Genomic DNA, 23,047 nt, shown 5'->3' with positions numbered 1-23,047 from the left:
ACCCATTTAAAAAGTAAGATTTTTAATGAAGGATAAGATCAGTGAAATTAATATGAAAACAATGAAAATCAATTGAGCTCTATGTTAAGATTTATTTGTAAGAATGTCAGAATTGGTTTCTCTTAGATCATGGATCACTCTGAGGCTTTGTTGCAAATATTTACCAGAAAATGCTCTCTTAACAAAGAACTGAACAAAAACACTTTTAGCACTCTTTTTTAACAGGGCTGGGTATCGTCTGAAACTTGATGATATTGACAATTATTTGACCGAGTTTCAATACTATTACCACGGTACCTAAATATTCTACTCTTAAAAGCATATATATTTTTTATAAACAGTAAAAAAAAATAACAAAATTATAATTCAGACAAAGAAATTTACGATGAAACAGTAAGTAAACAAGACTTCCGACAATTAGGTTTAAGATATCTATGCCAACTTTACTTCATAACTGATGATGGAAATGTGTAGTTCATTAATTAGTTTGACAGCCAGCCCTGATGTTATCTAGAAATATGACACAAGTGACTACTCGAAATCAAAAATCTCTGCCTCTTTCTCTTTCCAAAAAGCAAAACTACGGTCAATATATTTACAAATTTCTTCATTACTAAAACTGGAAATGTCAGTTCCAGTGTAGAGTGTCCCCTCATCTGGCGTAGGAGTCTGCACAATGACTTTAGGGACCTGTCTAACCTCTGGGAGGCTGTGTTTTACTGTTTCTGTAGAGCTTTCAGGCTGACTCATGGTATTCCCAAAGAACTTTACTTTAATGTCCTCAAAGCCGTCCTTCCACTCACGGTTCCCAGCCTCAATGTCCTGAATGACGGCCTTATGAAAGTCCCTGACCATCTCCCAGGGGAAGCTCCCCACATGGTCGAATACCTCGAAGCACAGAAGATGCCTCATTTTCCGTTCATCGACTGGCAGGTCCAGCTCCAAGATGTGAAAGTAGCCCAGCATGAAGAGATCTAGGGTCAGGTTGTCATACTCTACAGGAACACCATCCAGACGGGGTAAGAACTGCTCTGGCGAGTAGAGGGCTTTCTGCCTGTGGAGCCTGTTGATAACACTGCAGTTTACACAACAATGTATTTGACTATCTGTCATTCATCAAGCATAAACAAGCAGATACAATATGTCCATAGTTTACCAAGCCCAGAATTATGTAATTATGTAGAATTAATAATGTATTTTCTGACTACTGGTACAAAACTCAATGACACAGTTTTGACATAATTTGCTTAGTGATTAATAAGATATTCTAATTCAGATTTACTCTCCTATAAATGAAAAAAGGCAGAATCCAAGCCTGATATTTGGTATTTATGTTGAAAAATATTTTTTAGTTGGTTTCAGGCTTAAATTTAGTTTAAGTCGAGACAGGGGAAGGGATGGGAACCTAAGCCCCAGACAGCCCTCTCACCAGCTACCTTCTCCAGCTTATCCAGGGAATCAGTGAGACATTTCCAGGTCAGGGAGAATCACTCCAGAATTGTGTCAAAGGGCATCCCTAGCAAAGTCCAACACCTAACGGAAATGAGTCAGACTTATTGTCAGCAATGGGGCAGATAACCCATATATCTGAAGAACCCTGAAAAGGGAAGAACCTCCAAGGGATATGTTTGACCACCTTCTCCAACCTCAGTTGGGAAAACCCCAATGTATCAGACTCCTTCCCCATCAGAGAGGTGACAATCCATGTCCCAAGAGCTAGTTTCAACAGACAGAATCAAACAGCCAGGAACAGACCACCAGGGCCACCGCTAGGGCCTCCACCAGGGCCTCCACCCTTGAATGCCACTCAAAACACATTGCACCCAACCACTATGGTATCTCTTGCAGCTGGTGAGCCCACAAGAAGGCTGGCCCATTTTGCCTCTTTGGGCTGGGCCCAATTTGACCCCTTGGGCTAGGGCCTGGCCATTTGGTGTTCTCTCTCGAGCTTCGTTCTCAGACCTGCCCAAGACAGAATTACCCCCCCACACACCCATTATACTTTGCTATATAACATATAATGGGGTTATAATGAACCCCTCTGTGATTCTAGTCGCTAAAATAGCTTGGTTGCTTGAGTGTTAACCATACTTCTCGTGTATCTTTTATACAGTATAAAGCTTCTTTCAGCTGATCCCTTATTTACAAGGGGTCACTACAGCAGAAGCTACGGATATTTTAAGTTGGCAAATCTTTACGATGCAACCCTAAAGGTACTTGTGTCTCCTCCTGATCTCAAACCAATGACCTTTCGCATGTTGGGTAAATATATAAACCTCTACTATGGAGGAACAGCATATATGCATTAAAAGAAAACAGATATTGTTCTTAACTCCATGATTCTGATGTGAGGTGTCCTAAAAATTACAATATGATCTGACACACAAAAATCCACGCAAATCTCTGATTTCAGTTACTTAAAGATGTGAACAGTTTCAGTTTTTAATAGGAAGGAAAAGTCACCCCATCCTACCTTCTTATCTGCCTTGAAGGGACGCTGGAAATTATCTTTCTCCAGTTTCCCAGCATCTTGTTGACAGCACTTCTTTGCTTGAAGAAGTGTCCCAGGGAACTGTTCATCATCTCTGACTGAGCACTCTCGATGCTACTCCTACGACCAGATCTGTCACCCATGTCTGGGTTTCCTCCACTTATCTTCCTCTCTGCTGCATCCTTGCTCTTCAGTGCCACTGTGTAAGCAGATTTCTTCCAGTGGCCTAAAAACAGAACAACTATCCTCTCCTTTCTAAGGCTAATGGTCTCTTGAACATCAGGAACATTTGCATCATAGTGAATACCAGAGTCACTGTTTCGATCTGTTTCTGCAGCTGGATTCAGCCCTTTAGCCTGCTTTCCTGACTCTGGGGCCTCAAACTGTGTGGAAGAGGTTAACATGTGAGCTTCTGAAGGTTCAGCTAACAATGACAAGTTCTGCGTTTCAAAATTTGACTTCAGAGTCCTCACAGACACTCCAAACTGATGGATTTCATCCTCGATCATCTCCCTGCGTCCCCTAGTGAAGTTCTTTCTGTCTGACGTCTGAGAAAACACTGTGATAAGCTCTGTGTTGGGCATCTTGCAGTAGGGCTGGTCTGTCAGGTTAGTCATGAGTAGAGACATGCTCTTTACGATTCCCGAGATACGGCCGCACCACACAGGTAAGGGAACTTGATTTGTCAAGTTCCCAAACTGCGTGTTGACAGTGATGTTCACTATGGGCGCCGGCAGGATGTGCCTGAGCTCCTCAGCTAGACGAGCCAACTCCAACTCGTAGCCTTCACAGTTCCTCTGCATGGAGACGTTGGCAATCTGCTGCTCCAGATAGATGAGATCACCCTCCGTCAGCAGCTCACCAGAGGGCCCCAGGATGGCATTGTGGGCTTGGGAGTACCTCCAGCTGACTTTGGCAAATCTGTTCCCGTTTTCCTGTAAAAGAAGAGGCAAACACCAGATAAACACGCAGGATGTAATTTTTACGTTTTTTAAACATTTCAGAGGGTTTTGGCATGCAAGAAAAAGAGTAATGATACATTAAAACTGCAACCCAGACCTCATCCAAACCTCAGAAATATGACTTGACTCACAATGTGCTATGTGTTCAGTGATTTGTTATGAGCAATTAAAAGTAAATGGGGACTGGATTTCCAAGTGTTTTTCAGATTTTCAGTAATGCAGATTTAGAGAAGCAACACAAAGAAAGAGCTGCAATTTTTGTTTTTCTCATTATGTTTAGACTCTGTAACCATTTGTTTAGGAGAGGTCTTGTTTAAATTAGGCTTTACCTCAAATAGCAGACCTTACTACGGTTGATTATTATGGATTATTGTGGTGGTCATTTCTTGAGTAAAAGCCGTTTTGTCTTCAATGCGAGAAAATAATCCAACGTAGCTTCCTCCACCCAAAAGTGTTACTGAGATTGCTTCTTTTGCTCGGCCAGCAGGCGAAAATTCAAAGTTGTCTGTCAATGAACATATTAATTTTATGTGCTCCATCTTTTCCAAGAAACACTCCAAATATTTTCCTAAATATTTGTTAATATTTAAATGACTATTCCAAGAAACCAGAAAGGCCTTTGCTTTTGGGATTTAAATGTAAAAGAAATGGGGAAAGTGTGTGCATGAGTACCTACAACCCAACCATTGGGTTACTTCCTGTTACAGAAGCTGAAACATTAAACACAACTTATACCAACCTATAACACAAAGGATTTTATAAAGAATCTAATACATACAAGTAAAGATCCACACAACTGAATGACTGTTAATAATCTAAAAGGACTTTCATGGATTTACCATTAGAAATTTATAGAAGCAAAAACGGACACTTTTTAAATACAGGACATACGCTAAAGTGTTATCGACTAACTGTTTGATAATTTTTAAAAGGTTGGATTGGGGCTACAGTCTTTTGTTTCTACTTAAAAGCCAACAATTAAATGGCAATCATGCACATTTTCCTTTTCTCTGGAACCGCTAGTCTAAAAAGTCACATCTTGGTTTACTCCCGAAATTCTCTGATTTAGTCCTACATGAACAGCACCTTGAAGATTGGATTTGCACGCAATGACTTCTTGATTGAAAATACTAAATTGTGCCCTAATTCATCTTTCAAACAAGATTACCTTTCTCCTCTGATCCTCCTCATCCAGCAGCCTGGCCTGCAGCTGTCTCACCATGACTTGCCTCTTCCATTCTGCTATGGGACGGCCTCTCTCATCATGGGTGGGCACCAGATAATCAATGTCTGACAGGTTGGCCTCCTCAGTAGGTAGGACCACCATCTTATTCTTCAGAGATACATGAAGCAGCAGTGTTCTAGCTATCAGCTTTTTATCCAAAGAAAGGAAGTGAATCTGAGGGCAGGATATTTAAAATAAGGAAGCTGAGAATACTTACCGCTTGTCCAGTGAAAACTCCTGATATTCCTGACTGTTTCAAAGATTTAATGGACTTCATGTCGCCAAGAAGTTTTCTTTCAGCCAGGAGGTTTGCATCAGGCAACATTGTCTTATCAGTACAGACAGTTCTCTCACTCCCAGCGGCCTTGGGTTGATTGAAACCTCTAATAACTGCAGTACAAATCATGAGCAGTCATTTTCCCAGTCATTTTAAAGCAGATTAATATTTGAAATGACTCACTGTTACCATGAAATTGTGCAATAAATTGTTGCCTTGCTCTGCAATAAGAGCAATTAAATAAGCTCCACAGATGTTTCTCTCACCAGATGTTGCAATTTGAACCTGCTCTATTCTACTGACGGCAGTCCTCTGAGGCTGGGCAGGTGTAGATGAACCAGAAGGTAAAGAAGGTGCAAGCAGGGACTGAGGGCATCTTGCTTGTGGAGGCTCCTCATTCTCAGGCTGCTATTGTAAACAAAGAAAAAGACTCACTGGCATGCTCTAAGAAACCACGAAAGAACAGAAAACATCTTAAAACAACTAAACTGCGATTACCTTTAAACTGTCCATGTGTGAGTTACTGCTGTGACTGTCTGTGCATGTGTCACTCAGGCTCCCGTAGTAGTCCTCCCTGCTGTGTGGCAACACCAGGGCTGGCTTTACTTTCACCTCCTCTGCTGGAGTGGGAACCTCAATGGGCTTATCTACACTGTAGGCCTGCAAACATTTAAAATATTTAGAATGAGACTGTACTGCACTATAATTATAATCACCATGGAAGACATGGAAACAGAGTGTGACAAAAAGAGGTAATAAGGATAAAAAAAGGGAAAAAAAAAAGTGGAATATGTTCAATAAAAAAGCATCTCCTCCACCGATCACCTGAGCAGTTTGAATAAATGAAAAATTTTTTATTTATTCATAATTAAAAGCAAAATGAACAAACAAACAAACAAACAGAAATAAGACAACAAACACCAAAAACAATCGAAAATTAACTGCTCCTCTTGGTCCAAACACAGAAATTCACAAACTTCAAAATACGGGTCATTAAAAAAAAGAAAACACAAGTTCCTTCAACAAGGAAGCATAGCAGGATTTCCATCAAATAACTGTTCTGATTAACTTTCTGTTAGATCAAAATCCCCTTTGAATCCCAAAAATGGTGCACTTGTTTGTCCTTATACTTGCACCTATAGAAATGCAGCTTCCTTTAGCCGCTTCTGTACATTTAGTTCATACTTATAAGATATGTCACAAACCACAAAAAGTTTTTCATTTGCAAGATGTTTTATTTACGTCTGATCTTTCTTCAAGTTTTCTGAATGCTCCTTTTCTGTGGCTGTTTCTAAGTCCAGGTCCTCTTCACTTCTTTTGCCTATTGTGTGCCGCAAGGCTCCTGTTTGGGGCCTTTATTGTTTCTGCTGCTCCCTCTTCAGCACATTTTGATTACTATTAAAGACATTTCTTATCATTGCTACACAGATGGCATACAGTTTTGTATCTCATTTAAGCCCCAGTTACACATCTTACATATGTGCTTTGACTCTGTTAAAAACTGTAATGCAAATTCTATTTCCCCTTGCCACTTTTGCTAAACCGTTAATCAGGAAGCTTGGTGTGACCGCTGTTACAGCTTTTACCTTGCTTGCCAAGTTGAGGTCTATTGTGTTACACTCTGAATTGGGTAATGCTATTCAAGCCTTCATTTCATTGCAATTGGATTGCTAGGATTTTAAATGACTCATCGTTACCGTTACCTCCTGCAGTTCTAGCTGTTCACATGTCACACCATGGTTAATTCTGCAGCACTGGTTCTCCACTGACTTTAGGATTCATTTTAAGATTCTGGTTTTGGCTTTTAGAGACTGGTATGCATCAGATAACTGTTAAATCCATACATCACCAGCGGGTCCCTAGGGTCATGTGATTACGGCCTGCCAGCTAATAATTAAAGGAGACAGAGCTTTTGCAACAGTAGCCCCCATACTCTGAACCTCTCTCCGTCTGAGCCTGAGATCTGTGGACTCAGCTGTGTCTTTTAAAAACATTTAAAACTTGCTTTTGGGTAACTTTTTAGTATTTTGCTATGAAGACTTTGTGATTTTTAGCTTGACAGTGCTATCAATGTTATTATACATTACTTACAGGTCAAATGAACCCTTATTATTACAACGTGCTGGCCTTAATATGCTCCAAATTTCTTTCCAGTTGAAGCACACTTTTTCATGATTTTAAAATCCCTAAATGTTTAATGCATGTTTTGACTCAGGAAGGCCTTCATTCCTTTGTGTGTGCAATGGTTTCCAAAGCTGTCGTCATTTCAAACGGCTCACAGTTTCTGAATAATGAAAAAAAAAAGAAACGAAAAAAGCACACTGTGCTGCTTTTGGTTGTAATTTCCCATCAAAAGGAAACAAGTGAAACAATGTTGTTCAGCTTTACTGTCGATAAGAAGAGGGGAAAGGAGCGGGAAACTTCCAAAAGAGCTGCAGCTGTGTTTTCGGCACTTCCCTCCTGATGTGTTTGATTTACTTATTTATGGCTCATAAATGCTGCTGGTTATAAGCAATGACTAAAGCTACACACCGTGACGATAATTTTCTCCCACGAACCATACAAACGCCCTTAGATATTGAGTGAAAATGCTTTAAGAGTTGTGAAAGACAGGAAAACATAGATGCTCTCTAGCTAAGCAATAAACTATCAGCTCTGAAAATGACCCAAAAGTTCTGACCCTGATCACAGAGGAAGCACCCGTCAATCAGCGTATCCAGCTAAGACCGATGTAGCTATTCGGCTGGATGCAGCTGTACGCTGGCCATTGTATTGAGCCTGTAATTATGAACCATGCTTACATGTGTGAGCATGAAACTGACTTGAATAATAAAAAATGGAGGAGGACTATATGCTGGTTATTGATGTTATCATGTGAAAATACTTTTATTGGACACTGTAAAAATGAACATTTGATCCACACGCTGACTTCTTTACAGCAAACATTTGTTTATGTACATTTTATTTACCTCTGACGTCTGCCACTGCCCAGACTCCATGAATGACAACAGCGGCCTTTGATTGAAATTATTTTCCTACTTTTATAAAAACCGAGATACATACAGAGTTTGATTAGTATTAATTTGAAATTACTGATGTTAATGTTAATAAAATAAGACATGTGCTCAGTCAGAGTTCCTTTTTAAACACTCACATTTTTGTCTTAGAAAAGGATGAGGATCAAAGAAGAAGTGCTTACTGCTTTATATCTTTCCTGTCATCTAAATCAGGTGACATCACGCCTGCTGTAATATGATCCATTTTCAGACACTTCTCTCTTCACCTCACCTGAATTGCTGCAGGTTTCCCTCCATCACACTGAACTGCAGTTTGGTGGCCGTTGCATGACGTCACAAGTGCTTTTCATGCAACGAGCCTGGTTTGTCTAGTTACGTGTGACCTCATTATGGAGTCAGATTTCGTTTGAGCGAACACCACAGAAACAGATGAAAAGAGATCTCCATCAAGGAGGTTATGTGATTGGTTCAGACTGCCTAACTTAAAAAGTTACACACAGAACTTTTGCGTGAGAACTTTAATAGAAATGGAGCTTTGCCCAACTTAGAAGTAATTCACTTTTGGAGTTGATCTCAATCCAGGAATTTTTGCAAGGATTTTTTAATATTGCGAAATGAGGCAAAATTGTACTTTCTGCATCATATCTTCACAAACACGTACCAACATACACATTTTAGTGTGGACTGTCCTCTACACTTGACCGTGTGTGTACACTGAGCCACCTTAATTTCACCTCACATTTGCTGTGCTCGTTTTCACAATAATTAGGAAGTCATTTTGCTTTATTGAATTTGTTGACCTATGTTACGTGGAGATGGCTCTCTGTGTCTGCTTGGGGTCTTTGTTGCTATTCTGGCTTCCTCCCACAGTCCAGAGACAGGCGTGTTCAGTCAGGTTGCTGATTCTAAATTGGCCGTAGGTATGAATGTAATGTATGACTGCTTTTCCCCAAGTGACAGCTGGGATAGGATTCAGTGCCACACGAGCCCCCTGAACTAGACAAACTGTTAAAAAAAAGACTTTATTTCATTTTGTTTTAGGTTGTTTTTTTGTAATTTCTCAACTTTTAAGATAGATAAAGTATATCTTAAACTGAAAGAGGAAAAGCTGGGGGAAATGGCCTTGATGTTCACAACAAAATGACACCAACTGGATCCAGGGACTTGTTTCATCCATGATGTGGAGGGAAGTCTCAGCTATGCAGTCTCAGACTGCTTTTGTTATTACTTCTGTGTGATAGTTGTGTGTAAAGTACCACTTTAGTCTTTAATCTTAGTTAACAGGAGTACATCAAACCAACCACAGAGAGGACATAATTTCTTCTCTTTGTTAGTATAGTCAAGTCTTACATTTACGACAGTCTCCAGTCATCATTTGCAGATAGAAAAAACACACCTGAAAAACATCTTTTCCCCTTTCAATTTGTTCTTAAATCACACACTATATGGACAAAAGTACTGGGGACCTATGCTACATCACCTCCATTACCCCTGCAGGAGCTCTTTGTACACTGTTTTTATGCTGACGTTAATGCCAGAGGAGGTTTGGAAGTCTGGAACAGTTATGGAACAGTTATTGAGTCAGAAGAGCACTGGCAACTTTTACCCTCTATGTGCCTCAGCACAATTACAGCACCATGCTTGAATTCAGTGAGCTCTTTACAACGACCCAAATGTTTGTACAGGCAGATTGGATGGCTGCGTGCTTGATTTTATACACCTGTGGCAATGCGGCTGAATTCAAAGATTAAGAGGTGTGGCCCAATACTTTTGTCCATATCGTAATATATAGCACTTAAGAGGTAAATATGTCAAGTTTAGGCACAAACAGGAAATCCCAGATTACAGCAGGTTTTGGGAGCCTTTAAAGTAATAAAAATGTAGATTCAGGCAGTGTAATCAGTCACACGAGATCATTTCAATATGGGAGCAGATTCTGTGCCAGAAAGTGTCAAAAAGTCAGTTGTTTTAGGTTAAATATGGTTGTTTTTGTTTTTTTTTTTGTTTGTTGTTTTTTTACAGGCTATCAAGGATATAAGTCTGCTAGAGTTTTAATTAGAATAAAAAAGGAAGTTTCTGATTATGATGTACAAATGAGCACATGAAACATTTCACAGCCTGAAGACTCGCACCAAACCGAAGAAGAAAACAAGCACATGCACGGCTGAATAGGTGGCAGCATTTCACACCGCTCCAGGCAGGCTGTCGGATGTATGGAAGCATTTAGGTCCCCTTTAATGAACCTGCATTGTCCTAATGCACTCCATACAGAATACATATCAAATTCACCTCTCAGAGGACATTATTAGTAGCCAAAACTTCAAAGGCAGGCCTAATATGTTGCTGCACGCTGTTGTGCTTTACGTCCATGAGGTGGTCCGTGCCATTTCCTCTCACGCGGCACTTTGATGTCGAGCAACACGAAATATGCTGTGACACCGCTCGGGCGGAGGAATAATCTTCCCAGAAGTTGTGCAATCCATAAATAGATAAACAACAAGCGGGCTGGGAAATGGGAAGGGGGAGCCCGATTCCTTTGTGACCCTTTTCGTAACAGTTCAGTGTCCTAAAAACTACGATGAACCCTGCATGTGTGTGTTTAATTAGATGCAGTGGCCAGAGAGCATTTGGTTTTCATCACACCCCCATCACTACTGCCACGCAGATACAGATAGCCTAACCCTGCTTTTGGCCTGGATCTGCTCTCCTTTCTGTCGAAGACCACAAAGGCTCTGATCGCTACAGATTAGGAGCCAGGGAGTTAAGAAACAGCTACTCAATGCTGTCTCATTGTCAGACATGCAGCTCCAGTAATCTGCGGTCCCTGTGGGTCGAACCACGGGAGAGTTTAATTATTTCAGAAACACAGTTTGTGTTTAAGAAACATGTCTTGTAATTCTGCACTCTGGAATCAATCATTCAAACAACCTGCTTCCACGTGAAATATTCACAGTGATAAATTGCAACAGGGAATGTATACAGCGGCTGCACATTATACACAGACCACTATAGTGTAAATACATGTCCACTCACATGGCAATATACTCTCAGGTTTCCTCCATGGAGGTAAATGCTTGCGAGACTACCAACTGACAGATATGCTGTTTTTGGGAACATCTACAGCATTTCTTTTTCTTTTTTTTTGCATCTGCTGCAGCTACAAAAGTAATAACTGAAAGTATTTGTCTACTTAGTGCTGAAATATTGTAACTACTATTGGACATGTCTGGAAACTGCAAGATTAAAGAAAACACATCCAATTTGCAAAAATCAACAATGACAAAATAAAGTAAGGTCATGAGCCTGGAGCGTTACTCATGCCTAACCGTAACAGGCTATAACTGATCAGAAAATAGGCAAAATGCTGCCAAAACATCTGCCAGTTTGGGCCTCTCAAACAGAACATACAAAACTTTCCATTCATTTCACAAAAGTAATTACTCAGCCTGTCCGCTCACTTTCTTCAGCTCAAAGAAAAATAAGGCGCGAGTATAAAAACAAGAAAGAGAGTTTATAATATGTTGAGGGACAATGCTCATTAATTAACGAGCACTTGGGTCCATCGTGTAAATGTGCCCAAATTTAACTACAGAGGCTTTTCAACTGTAGTCCTTGGCACAGAGCAACAAAGACAGAAGCACATAACATTAAAGATCACCACTCATACAGTTTACACGCACAAAAAAAATCACATGAGCACAATAACAAAAACTATTGCACTTTGACAAACAGACCAAACTAAAGCTCACCAACCTTGACCTTGAGCAGTTCTCCCGGCGCACACTTCGTGGTATGACTGACACCGACTTGTGCGGCCAGGTATTGGGGCGTGCTATCTTAAGATCACCGTCCACTTGTTTGACACCATCATCAGCGTCTCTTAACAGTGGCCAAGGGCCGCCAGGTAATAAACAATAAACTCTGATCGGAGAATGCTGTTAATAATTGAGGGACCGGATAGGATGGCCGGTAATGTCACTAATGCATTGACAAACCAGCGGTCATGCTGTTACACGCAGGGAGGTATCAGCGGAAGACTTGTCAAAGCACCTGGAGAAGAGACATGCGCGTGGGTAATCAGGTGATTTTGTTTTTCCACCTGGGACTATTGAGTAGAACAGCTCATTCATCAATCAAGAGCGCTCCCACCCGAACCCCTCAGACTCAGCCGACTTTCCTCTGTACAGCTTCATTATATTTCAAAGTATCACACGTGAACACAGATGTGACTACATTAGAAAATTATTTTGACTCAGAAGGAATCACAGCTAGAAGGTGAACATGGTATCAAAATGTAGGGAAGAAATTACACCTTTCATATGCTGTAACTTGGTCATCACAATATGACACAATATATAAGTTTACTCAAAAATGTATGTTTGAAGTACATCCAGGATACCGATGCTTATTTCTGTTCCTTACATCACAGACATAAAGCTGATGCAGTTTATAGAACTTCTAATTGGAATTGGTTTTGCCTTTTTTCTACTTAATGTTGTGTTTTTCTTTCTCTCACTTTAAATTGGGTACAAAGAAACTACTTAGTTAAAACATAGACCTTCACGTCAGTAACCAATCACACTGAAAGAAGTTGTGAGTGACGGCTCAATCATACCGATCTCATAGTCTGCTCCATGACAAAAAAGGGATATAACAAAACAACAATATTTTTACACTCCGGGACTACGATGGCATCCTTCTCTAAGGGGTATCAGGCCCTCCAAATGTTGAGAACCACTGCTCTGAAGGCGCCCGTGGACCCAAAACTAGCCAGCAAAATGTCCCATATAGCACCTTTTATAGCGTATAGGAAAGCGCACATAAAACTGAAAAATAAATTCAGGGTTCAAAATTTTTTTACAGTCTAAAACCAGAGAACAAAAGAAAATCATGGTACACAGGATATAGTGAGTGATACACTATATACTGACAAAAGGTATCGGGCCACATCTCTTTAGCCCATTGATGTATAAAATGAAGCACCTGGTAATGTAGTCTGGCTTTACGAACAAGAACCACAGCAGTTCAGCCATGAAGTGTCCATGTGAGTCACAGAGCAGGGGTAATTTAGTGCTGAGATTCAGTAACTGCAGTGCTCTCTGGCATTAACATCAGAACAAAAACTGTGCACCAGGAGCTTCATTGCATGGACTTCCATGACTGAGCTGCTCCGGTAGGTTAAATGTGTTCAGCACAAATATCTCTGCACTAGTTTCCTAATAAATATCACATTTTGCACCTAAACATTGTGAGTCAGAATGATTCACAGCTCTGTTGCGCAAGAGGATAAAGGTTTTGTTTTCTGAAAATGTGACAAGCGCAACAAAATTCATTAAATTCTCTTTAAAGTTATTAGATTACATGTGTTTTATTTCTCAAAAGAAATTTAAAACTTTAGACGTGTGTCTTAAAAACCAAAGCGATGACTGATGAATCCTCTTTCCAAGATTTCTAAAAATAATAACAAAAATCTCAAACACCAGTATCTTTGGCCTGATCGCCCTGTGTGTGTGTGTGTGTGTTTGCGTGTGTGTGAAGTAAACCTCACACCGCACACTGTTTATTTGATTGCAGCTGTTGCTGAGATGCGAGATGAGGGAAGAGTAGATGACAGCGCTGAACGAGTCTGACCTCGCTGTGAGTGATCCAAACATGGCAGCGAGTCCAGATCTGCAGCTCTCTCCGGTCACTGTCCCGCTACATTCAGGTCACTTCTCGGAAATGAGATTATCCGACTGACACTTAAGAACCGCTGAAACCCGCGATCTACGTTACAAACGTGAAACACCACCAGAAATGTAATTAAGGCACGTCTACCTGCACACCTTATCTCTGGCACAGCTGGATTTAAACAATTACATATTCTATCCTGTAAATGTTATAAAGATTTAAATCGAGCGACTGTTTGGTCGGTTGTCTGTCAGATGACCTTTTACTTCACACTGAGTCTCTGTTAGTGTATCCAATTCATAAAGTGCCAAGAAACACGATATACCATTCAGTCTGCTACCATCATCACACAGCATCCAGAGGTGACAATCATAGCACTTCCAAGCCTCTGGAAAAAAACATGACTGACAGTCAAATGTGTGTTTGATGCCAATGACATCCTGCTCTCCAGCTCCACAAAGGGATAGAGTTGCCGGCTCCAGGCATCAGAATGGTGAAAACGCTGAAACTTAAGCTTGTGGATCCCATAACGGGCTCAGCATTTTCACCCGCGGGCCCTCCACCTGAGCCGCTGGAGAGAAGTAACTGATAGGCCCTTAGCTGGCGGTGGCTCGGGCTGCGTCGGACGCCACAGCAGCCCTGCGCTAATTAGCTTCCCTTTGTTCATGGGAGGATTATTTCTTAAGAGGAGCTCGGCAGTCACGCCTCACTACTTCACTATCATCATCCTCTTCATGTATGAGTGCTGCTCTTCTCCGCTGACTTATTCATGGATCCTATTGGCCGACAGCTTTGGTTACTCTGTGTGCGTCCCTGTGCAGCCTGCGTTATAGGCAGCAAGTGAGGAGTGGTGAAGGAAAACAACTACAGCAGGCTGCAGGTGGACAGCTGTGAGGCTTTAACGTTCAACAAGTCTGCTGACAGAGTGGTCCCCATAGGCTCTTTCATTTAGCCTGATTCTCTGTTTCCTATTTAACATCAACTCCACGAGCTCACGTTTCAGCATCAGCTGTAATCCTTATTATTATGGAACTTTTGTAAAGAAAGGAGGGCAGAAGGAATCACAACAAGAAGATGAGCCTGGTATCAAAATGTAAGCAAAAAGGAGACCATCATTCTAGAACCTGGTCAGAACAGCCACCTGTCCCAGAAGGTGACGTGACCATTGAAGGTTTACCAAAATGCAATGAAGTTTTCTCCACTGAATTATCCGAAATCAAATCAAACATCCCGAGTACAAACTTTTTTTCTGTTTCTCTAATTCACAGACATCAAATTAGTGGAGTTTACTCAAACTATGATAAGATCCTATCATACTGATGCCCAGAACTAGAAGAAAGATGAGATCTCGGTTTTAGACACTTAGAGTGGGTCTAAAATTTATTTGGATTCAGTTTAAGCAGCACTTCACATGGATATCCTCTGTACTTTCTTATTTGAAGAGTTTCAGTCAGGTTTCAGAGCTCTCCACAGTACAGAAACAGCTTTAGTGAAGGTTACAAAGGATCTTCTTATGCTTTCTTCCACAGCGTGTTTTTGTCCTGTCTTCCTTCCCTCACCCAAACCAGTCATAGCAGATGGCCACCCCGCTCTGAGCCTGGTTCTGCTGGAGGTTTCTTCTCGTTAAAAGGGAGTTTTTCCCTTCCCTATATATTATGTATATACCTTACAATATAAAGAACCTTGGGGCAAGTGTTGTGATTTGGCGCTGTATAAATAAAACTGAATTAAAATGAATTGTGAATTAAAGAATGCAAATTAAAAGCTATGAAATTTCAGCCTACCCATGTGACGTTATGGGTCAGTAACTCAAATTGTGCATGTCTTCATGAAATATACCAAAGTTATTTTACAAAAAAATCACCTGATTCTGTGCAGGTCAGGAGGAATGACTTACATCAAACTATCCTGAGTTGATTAACCCTAATGCAGGTAAGTGCTTCCCGCAGTGACCTCTGACTTGAACAGGCAACACCAGCAAAAACAAGGTGTCAGCTCTAAAATATTGATCAATCGCATTAAGGAGTGCTGTGCTTTCCACAGGAACCAAAAGAGCTAGCCTGACAGACTCATCTGTGGAAAACAGAGAAAGAAGAATCTCTCCCCCCCCCCGCCACAGTACTCACGCCATCATCTCCTGTAATGCCCTAAAGCCTTCATCCTCCACTTTCTCAGACCTCTTGAACTGAGAGCAATGTAATCAGGCTGAGTGGAAGAGAACAGCTCAGGAGAATGATAGGCTTGACCTGAATGAAATACATGTTACAAATTAAGAAAATGATTCACTGAGCTTCCAAGATCTTCCAGATGTTTGACCGTACTCGAGCTTTGATTTTCATGCCAAGGCAAACAGCTGTGCCGCGACACAAAGAGAGGAGACAAACAAGGGAAAACGTGCAAAATAAAATATACTGCAGGTGACAAACAGCTTACGTTTCTCTCCATGGCACGGAGATATCTGGCACATTCAGCGTGTCCGTTGTACTCTGCCAAATCTGCTGCTGTGAACCCATCAATATCTTGATCTGAGGGGTTGGCTTGATGGGCCAGCAGGATCTTACAGCACTGAGAGATCAAACAAGACAAGTTTTATTAATACAACTGAGTTTATTCAGGCATAACACAAAACATAAGATATAAACAATGTGGAAATAACTTAGCTCTAACCTCCAGCTCTCCATTCTCTGCAGCATCATGAAGTGGGGTCCCTCCCCAGTAATCTTTCATGACCTTTGAACCCATGTGTAGCAGCTTCTCCAAGATGCAATAGTGTCCCCTGCTGGCAGCAAAGTGCAGAGCAGTCGCTCCATCTATGTCCTGACAGGACAGGTTGATATCAGTGCAGGTCACCTGTTCAGAGTTCATTAAATACGGATCAAAGAAAGCACCAAATGTACGAAACATCTTCATAGATTTATGGTTCTTCACTGACCAGCCACAACGCCACAGTTTGGTGGCCCATGTGAGCAGCAGCATGCAGGCAGGTCATGCCATCATAGGCCCTCAGGTGCACGTCAGCCCCGCAGTCCTTCACAAGGTACTCGACAACATGCAGGTGCCCTTCCTGGCAGGCCAGGTACAGCGGGGTAGCACCGGTAGCCGTCTGGTGGTTCACACACCTGTGCACAAACAGGTGATGGAGGTTAGCACAGGCAGATTTAAGAAGTTAAAAAGAGATATTCCACTACAGATCCAACACTTAAGGCCATGGAAATAACCAGTCTCTTTAAAAATATGCACCAAAGCCTTCGCTTGTTTGTTGGTATGGCAAATTTAACCACTGTCAGTGACTAAAACTAAGGACATATCCTTTTTATTTTTATTTTAATAGTTCATTTTTGTCTCTTTTATAAGTCTAGTTCCAATTTTTGTTCCGGTGGACAAATCATTTAGTTGTATCATATTAGTTAGAGTTACCACAGTTACACAGATGCATTAATAAAATATCTGAAAAAACTACAAAAAAAACTACTCCACTAAAATATCAGAGTTGTACCGTTTCAGCTTTTTAAATGTGAGCATTTTCTCATTAAATATACAAGTTAAATAGAGGTTATGGCTTGTAATTTCATCCGTTTTTATTTTTATTTGGTTTGACCAAATGAATGAATTTTCATTCACATTAATTAGGTGTGAATGCGGGTGTGAACGTGAGCGAGAATGGTTGTCTGTCCCTGTGTGTTAGCCCTGTGACAGGGCTAATGAAATATGTAAGCATAGATAATTGAAGTACTTTTTTATAACTGGAAATGATTAAATAAATATTTAGTTGCTGAATGTGACTAAAACATATTAAAAATAACACCATACATGTATCTATGGATACACATCACACTGGACATCGATGTGGAAATTATGCAAAAATCTAATATGAGCAATAATGGTAAAATTATATCACAGGGGAAATTTCATCCTAAATTTCAACCTTTTTTGGACCTCAAAGCAGCGTTTCCACTGGTGTGCACACAGCTCTTTAACAACTGCAGGCCGAACGTGATGGACAGCATGTAGCCATGTATTATTCACAGGTCACTGATGGTTACTTGTGATGCTCTAAACTCTGCCATGCATCATGCAAATTACAGTCAGACTCTATTGTAACAAGAGGATAAGGCAGGAAGAGCCACACGCACCATTATCTGTGCCGCTGTCTCGGGTTTAGGAGATGGAAAAGTTTAATTGGAGGAAGAAGTGAGGGCTGGTGCTTATGTTTATTTACTTGTTCCTTTTGATGAATGAAACCCAATACTGTACATCCTTTAATCATCTCAGATCTCTGTAAATGTGACCTCATGCCAAAATCGAAAAAGTTATCCTTATTAAGAATCACAGATGACTGAACTAACTTCTTCCTTTTCTATTAGAACCTGTTTCCCTGTGTTATCATATCTAATTCTATTTTTGTTTGAAAAGTTTGGTTTTATCAACCAAAGTGTCATTTGGAGTGGTAATGACTTTTTTTTTGCTACACTTGACCTTATGTCCTTTAGCATGTGTATGAAATCAGTATTTCAAGAACAGGTATAAAACTGTGGAGTAAAAGACTGGCTGCTGACAAGATCACGAGCTTGGTCAAAATCTCCTGAACTTAAAACAAACATCAAACTTGACCAGATGATGGCAGAAAAGTCACCAAAGTGTTTTGGACTGACCCTCCAGCGCCTTTGAGGATAATTCTGTGGGGATGCAGACAACAAATGTCGGTCTCGCGGTGGCGGTAGAGGAAAAGTCAGACCAACAGCAGTTGGAGCCATAATCTGGGAACTACGAATTTCTGCACCAACTTTATTACACTAAAGAGAAATAATAGTGCAATACTAGTAATAATAATAATACTTTTTATCCAGTATTTTAATGTTACTTTGTTTTCTGGTGACAGAGATAGTCATTGATAAGAAATTTTTTTAAGGGTTTGGAAGTGAGTCAGTGTAAGATCTAGTGGGACATCACTCTTAAACACCAGTGCAAGGTAAGTTCCTCCAAGAACTAATCTGCCATCTAGGGCTGCAGTGAAACAGTACAAAATATACCTAAAATCATCTTTGTCTTATCCCATTACCTTTGTCTTATCCATCTTAATGGATAACATATCATGAGGTAAAAAAAAAAGATGCGATGGAGAATTTATCTTTAGAAAAGAGAACAGCAGTTCTCAGAGAACTACACTTACAGCAGACTGCTAAATAATGTGATTGTGGATGTTGCTGACATGCATCTGAAACGACAACATCGTGAAGATGGACCACAAAAAGTTCATTGTAGATTCTTTTGCCCAGCATGTTCTTAAGATGTCCTTCATGTTGTTTCATGAAGGTTAAATAAATGAGGATAGGCAGTGAAAAATATTACTTCACTGCCAAGGACAAAAAAAAAGAAACTTTACAAACTGAAATGAAATGTTTGACAGATTGAGATTAGTTGCTCATAATGTCTACTAATACTTTTTCTTCTTAATGGAGGCATGATGCAGGCTAACGCCTGCCTTTTTTAGGCTTTTTTAGGCTCTGTTCCCAAGTGCTGTTAGGACTCCTTATGGGTAGTTCTGTGCATAAAGAAAATCATTCATGCATTGCTGTGTAGTTGTTGTGTAGTTAACAGTTGGTCACTGCTGGACAGTTTAAGCTCTAGTTGCAAAGGTAACCAACGCTGTCACATGTCAATCAACAGTATCCTTCACTTCCACTGGAAGCTGCATCACTCACAGCTGAAAAAAGTTTAACTTAGGACCCGCTCACTTTATGACTGTTGTTCCACGGTCTCTGGTCATCGTATAACTGCTAACATCATTTTATGTGGACAGTATGCTTATAGGTCTGTGGCGATCGCTCAGTGGCAAAGAGAAGTAGTGTTTTCATTGCTTTATAAGAGCAAAAGTTTCTAAATTTAATATCTGCCTGATACAAGAATGAGTCTGGAACACCACTTTTTAAACTTGCACTTAATCAGTGTTTAAGAACTTCCAATAGCAGCGGCTCAGGTGGTAGAAGAGATGTTTGGCCTTTATAAGCTTGCTGGTTTAATTCCTTGTTTTTTACAGATATTAATACAGAATTTTACATGATATTCCTTTGTTCTCAAGGTATACTATAGCTTATAGAGATACTTTCATGTTTTTTGGGGGGTCCGTCAGTTACTATAGTGCTATGGAAAATAAAGCAAATCAAAAGTATCATCAAAAATTATTCTAAAGTTTAACATTTCTAACATTTTTATTTTAACATTTTAAATTTCTTCCTAACAGCGTTACTTGAAGTTTCACAAACTTGCAACTCTTTGCAAATACTTCCAAAAACTAAATACTTACTATCCAAAAACAAATGGAAAAATGGAAACGCAAAGTCAGTTAATATTAATGTAGTAGGAGGGTCCAATTCGGCCCACTGGATGGCTTTGAAAAGTGTGGATGCAGATGATTATCTTTGTACAAACAACCCCAGGCAGGCAAACAGAGCCTGTAATATTAGGAAGTGAAATGAGGGCCATGAACTCACCCAGGTGCTTCCTGAATGAGCAGTTTCAGACAGGTGAGGTCCCCGTTGGCTGCGGCATAGTGAGCAGGCACAGCTCCACAGTTTGTCTCCACCTTGGCCACACCACCAACAGAAAGCAGCCACTTAATGACCTCCGCACAACTAAACCGAGCCGCGAGGTGAAGGGCTGTGGCACCGGCAGCATCTCTATCCTGGAAACATTCGCAGAGATCTGATGTGGACAAAAACTGAAGTCCTGCTCCTCTACAGGCTCATGGGAGGTAAATAATCTTTGACTATCATTTTTGCAACAGATTAAAAAAAATGAAGTAACATAAAACAAGTAAAGAGTAATTGTGTGTGCGCAGGTTCTCAGTCATCCAGGTCATTGTAGCCTAAGTCTCTTTCTTTCCGAGCTCCTTAGACTGAACAGTAAACGCTTTCTGTTTTTTATATGAAAAGATTCTTATCTAAGAGATTTCCAATAATCAGTAAGTAAAATAGAAGCTTAAAAATCAGATCTTGCACATTCAGTTTTGAAAAACAATGTAAATAAACTTTACTCTGCTTTTACTCTGTTATACATCCTGCAACCATCTGGGCATAATTACGGGACATGTGATACATTACCATAATGGATGTCAGCTAAGTCAAAACCATATGATGTAATCAGTCAGTAATACATCAGAATAGGTTTAAGCTTTTAGAGAATTTTTTTAACTACTTTAACTACTGTAATTAATTTCTTTCCCTATGCTGTTACTGTTATTACTTTTTTTTCCTTTATTTTTCGACCCTCAAGGAACAAAATGATTTTAATGGCTAAAATGACCAAGTGGAGTCATTAGGAGTATGTTTTTAATGTGTGTTTATTATTCCTTTATTATTCCTATTCTGCTTCTTTTGCGCATAACAGATATTCTAAAGTCTTCTAATTCCATTAATTATAGTTTTCAGTTACTGCCTTTTTATTTAAAACAAATCAGACCATCCTTGTATGATACGTCTTCTAAAATACAATTAACCAAAGTTGAGATGAATTGATGACTGTGTAATACTTTAATAAACAACAACTAACAATTAAATCATCATAGTCAGTTCATTTTCATCCTTTGTTACTTTCATGTTTATGTTTTAAACAAAATCTGAAATTTGGAATAGTGGAATACTTAAAATATTTTGTATAGAAATACTGAAAACATTTAGCTTACTGAAATACCTGAAACACAGAACTCTCAAACTGACAGGCCTAATTTTGGAAGGCCAGGCTAAACCAACCAAACTAAAAGCTTCATTTTAATCTTTAATGAATAAAATGATGATGTATTTCTCACATTTTGCAATCACCTTCTACAGAATTTAACTAAAACTTCCACCACCAGGGGACAGAGTTTGTCTTTCCAATGGCTGTTGTTATTTTTTTTTTTATCGGTTGCTGCATCTTTGCTGCTATTCTTTCAACTGCTGACACTTCTTTTTAGCCTTACTCTTATTGTCTCAGGAGGTTTCCTTTCCTTTCCTTTGCAGGAAGTGACTTACCCCCTAAAATAAAGGTTCAAATGACATACTTCCACTATCTTGTGGTAAAAATTGGTATTACACTCTAGTACAGTCCGGCCCTTATTCCACTTCAGCTGATATCTCTTCATATATGCATGTGTCATTATTTTCATGTTCTTTAAATTATGTTTTAATCATTTACGTATTAATTTGTTAATTTATCATAACCTTGTAATGCCAAGTGAGTTTTTGAGAGCTCTACATCATCACTGTGATTTCCCCCCCCCCAAAAAAAATTTTAATAAATGTAATTGGTCAAAGGGTTCAATAAACACTGCAGTTTAAAAAAAAAAAGAATAATTTTCTAACAATTGCTTCTTGGTTTAGGCTTTACAGGTATAACTACCTGTGAAAGAAATACTTTAATAAATGTACTCAAGCCAGTGGAAGTCAAGTTAATTCCTTAAGCTCTCAGGATGGGTTTCGCTCGCTCACTTTTTGTGCCAAGATTGCTATGAGTGGATATATTTACCTCAATGTTGCAGCCTCCTTCTTGCACAAGCCACTGCAGCTCCCGGATGTTGCCAGTAGCTGCCGCATCATGTGCTGGTGTGGCCCTGTTCGAGGCCCGGGGATCAGCACCAAGCCCAAGCTCGCTCACCAGGAACTGCAGGCAGTCCAGGCGTCCACACCTGGCTGCGTGGTGCACCGGGCCAGCACCTTGAGCATCAGTGATGCCTGGAGAGAGGTGACCAGAAGAGGCGAGCTCCTTCAGGGCTGCAAGATCTCCCGCCCGAGCTGCCTGGATGGTCTGATGAAGCACCATGCCTCGCTGCTATCAGTGGGTTATGGCACAGGCTGAACAAGCTCCCTGGAGCTCTTTGCCTTCCAGTAAAACACCATCTCACACGCACAAAGTCCCACACAATAACAAAAAAAACCCTCGTGTACTTGTTGGCTCCTCCTGAGCCAGGAAAGCGACACTCGAGCGGGAGCCAGCTGGCCAGCATAGCTGTTGGGGAGAGAGGAGGGGGTCAGAGCCGGTGAGAAAGAAAGGTAATGAAAGACGGGTGGAGGCGCAGCACTCGTGGCCTCCTGCTCTCTCTTTGTGTGGCAGTGACTATATGCTGGCACATGTACACACACTTCACTGGAGATGGGGGAGCTGAGGCAGCACGGAAACTTAAGTAATGGGAGAAGTCCGAGCCAAGGCATGGTGGATTACAATGAGAGTCATTTTTTACAACTATTTTAAAAATTAATCAAAGAGAAGGGCGACTAAGCAGCTGGTACATGTAGAATATTATAACCCACATAAAGCATTTCATCGTTGATTTGAGAAAATATTAAAAGTGCATGTAAATATTTTATTTCATAACACTCATACATGTGCCCCGACTCCAATTAGCTGAAGAGCTCCTCACATGACGTGATG

The 23,047-nt window shown here is 40.3% G+C and overlaps 1 protein-coding gene across 1 annotated transcript; it reads right to left on the bottom strand.

Annotated features, from left to right (window-relative positions):
* Positions 1 to 5: 5 nt before the first annotated feature.
* On the bottom strand, positions 6 to 22,825 carry espnla (espin like a). Its single transcript, XM_031730557.2, has 11 exons — positions 22,145 to 22,825; positions 20,134 to 20,324; positions 16,575 to 16,761; positions 16,310 to 16,492; positions 16,076 to 16,207; positions 5,454 to 5,615; positions 5,222 to 5,363; positions 4,896 to 5,068; positions 4,622 to 4,786; positions 2,474 to 3,426; positions 6 to 1,063 (listed from the first exon to the last, which is right to left on the bottom strand). The coding sequence occupies exons 1-11, from the start codon at positions 22,436 to 22,438 to the stop codon at positions 532 to 534; spliced, it is 3,114 nt and encodes a 1,037-aa protein (XP_031586417.1). The 5' UTR covers positions 22,439 to 22,825; the 3' UTR covers positions 6 to 531.
* Positions 22,826 to 23,047: the final 222 nt, after the last annotated feature.

Source organism: Oreochromis aureus, linkage group 23 (assembly GCF_013358895.1).
Source record: "Oreochromis aureus strain Israel breed Guangdong linkage group 23, ZZ_aureus, whole genome shotgun sequence".
NCBI classification, from domain to species: domain Eukaryota; kingdom Metazoa; phylum Chordata; class Actinopteri; order Cichliformes; family Cichlidae; genus Oreochromis; species Oreochromis aureus.
Note: the sequence above shows the minus strand (reverse complement) of the source record. Positions and strands in the feature narration are given on the sequence as shown.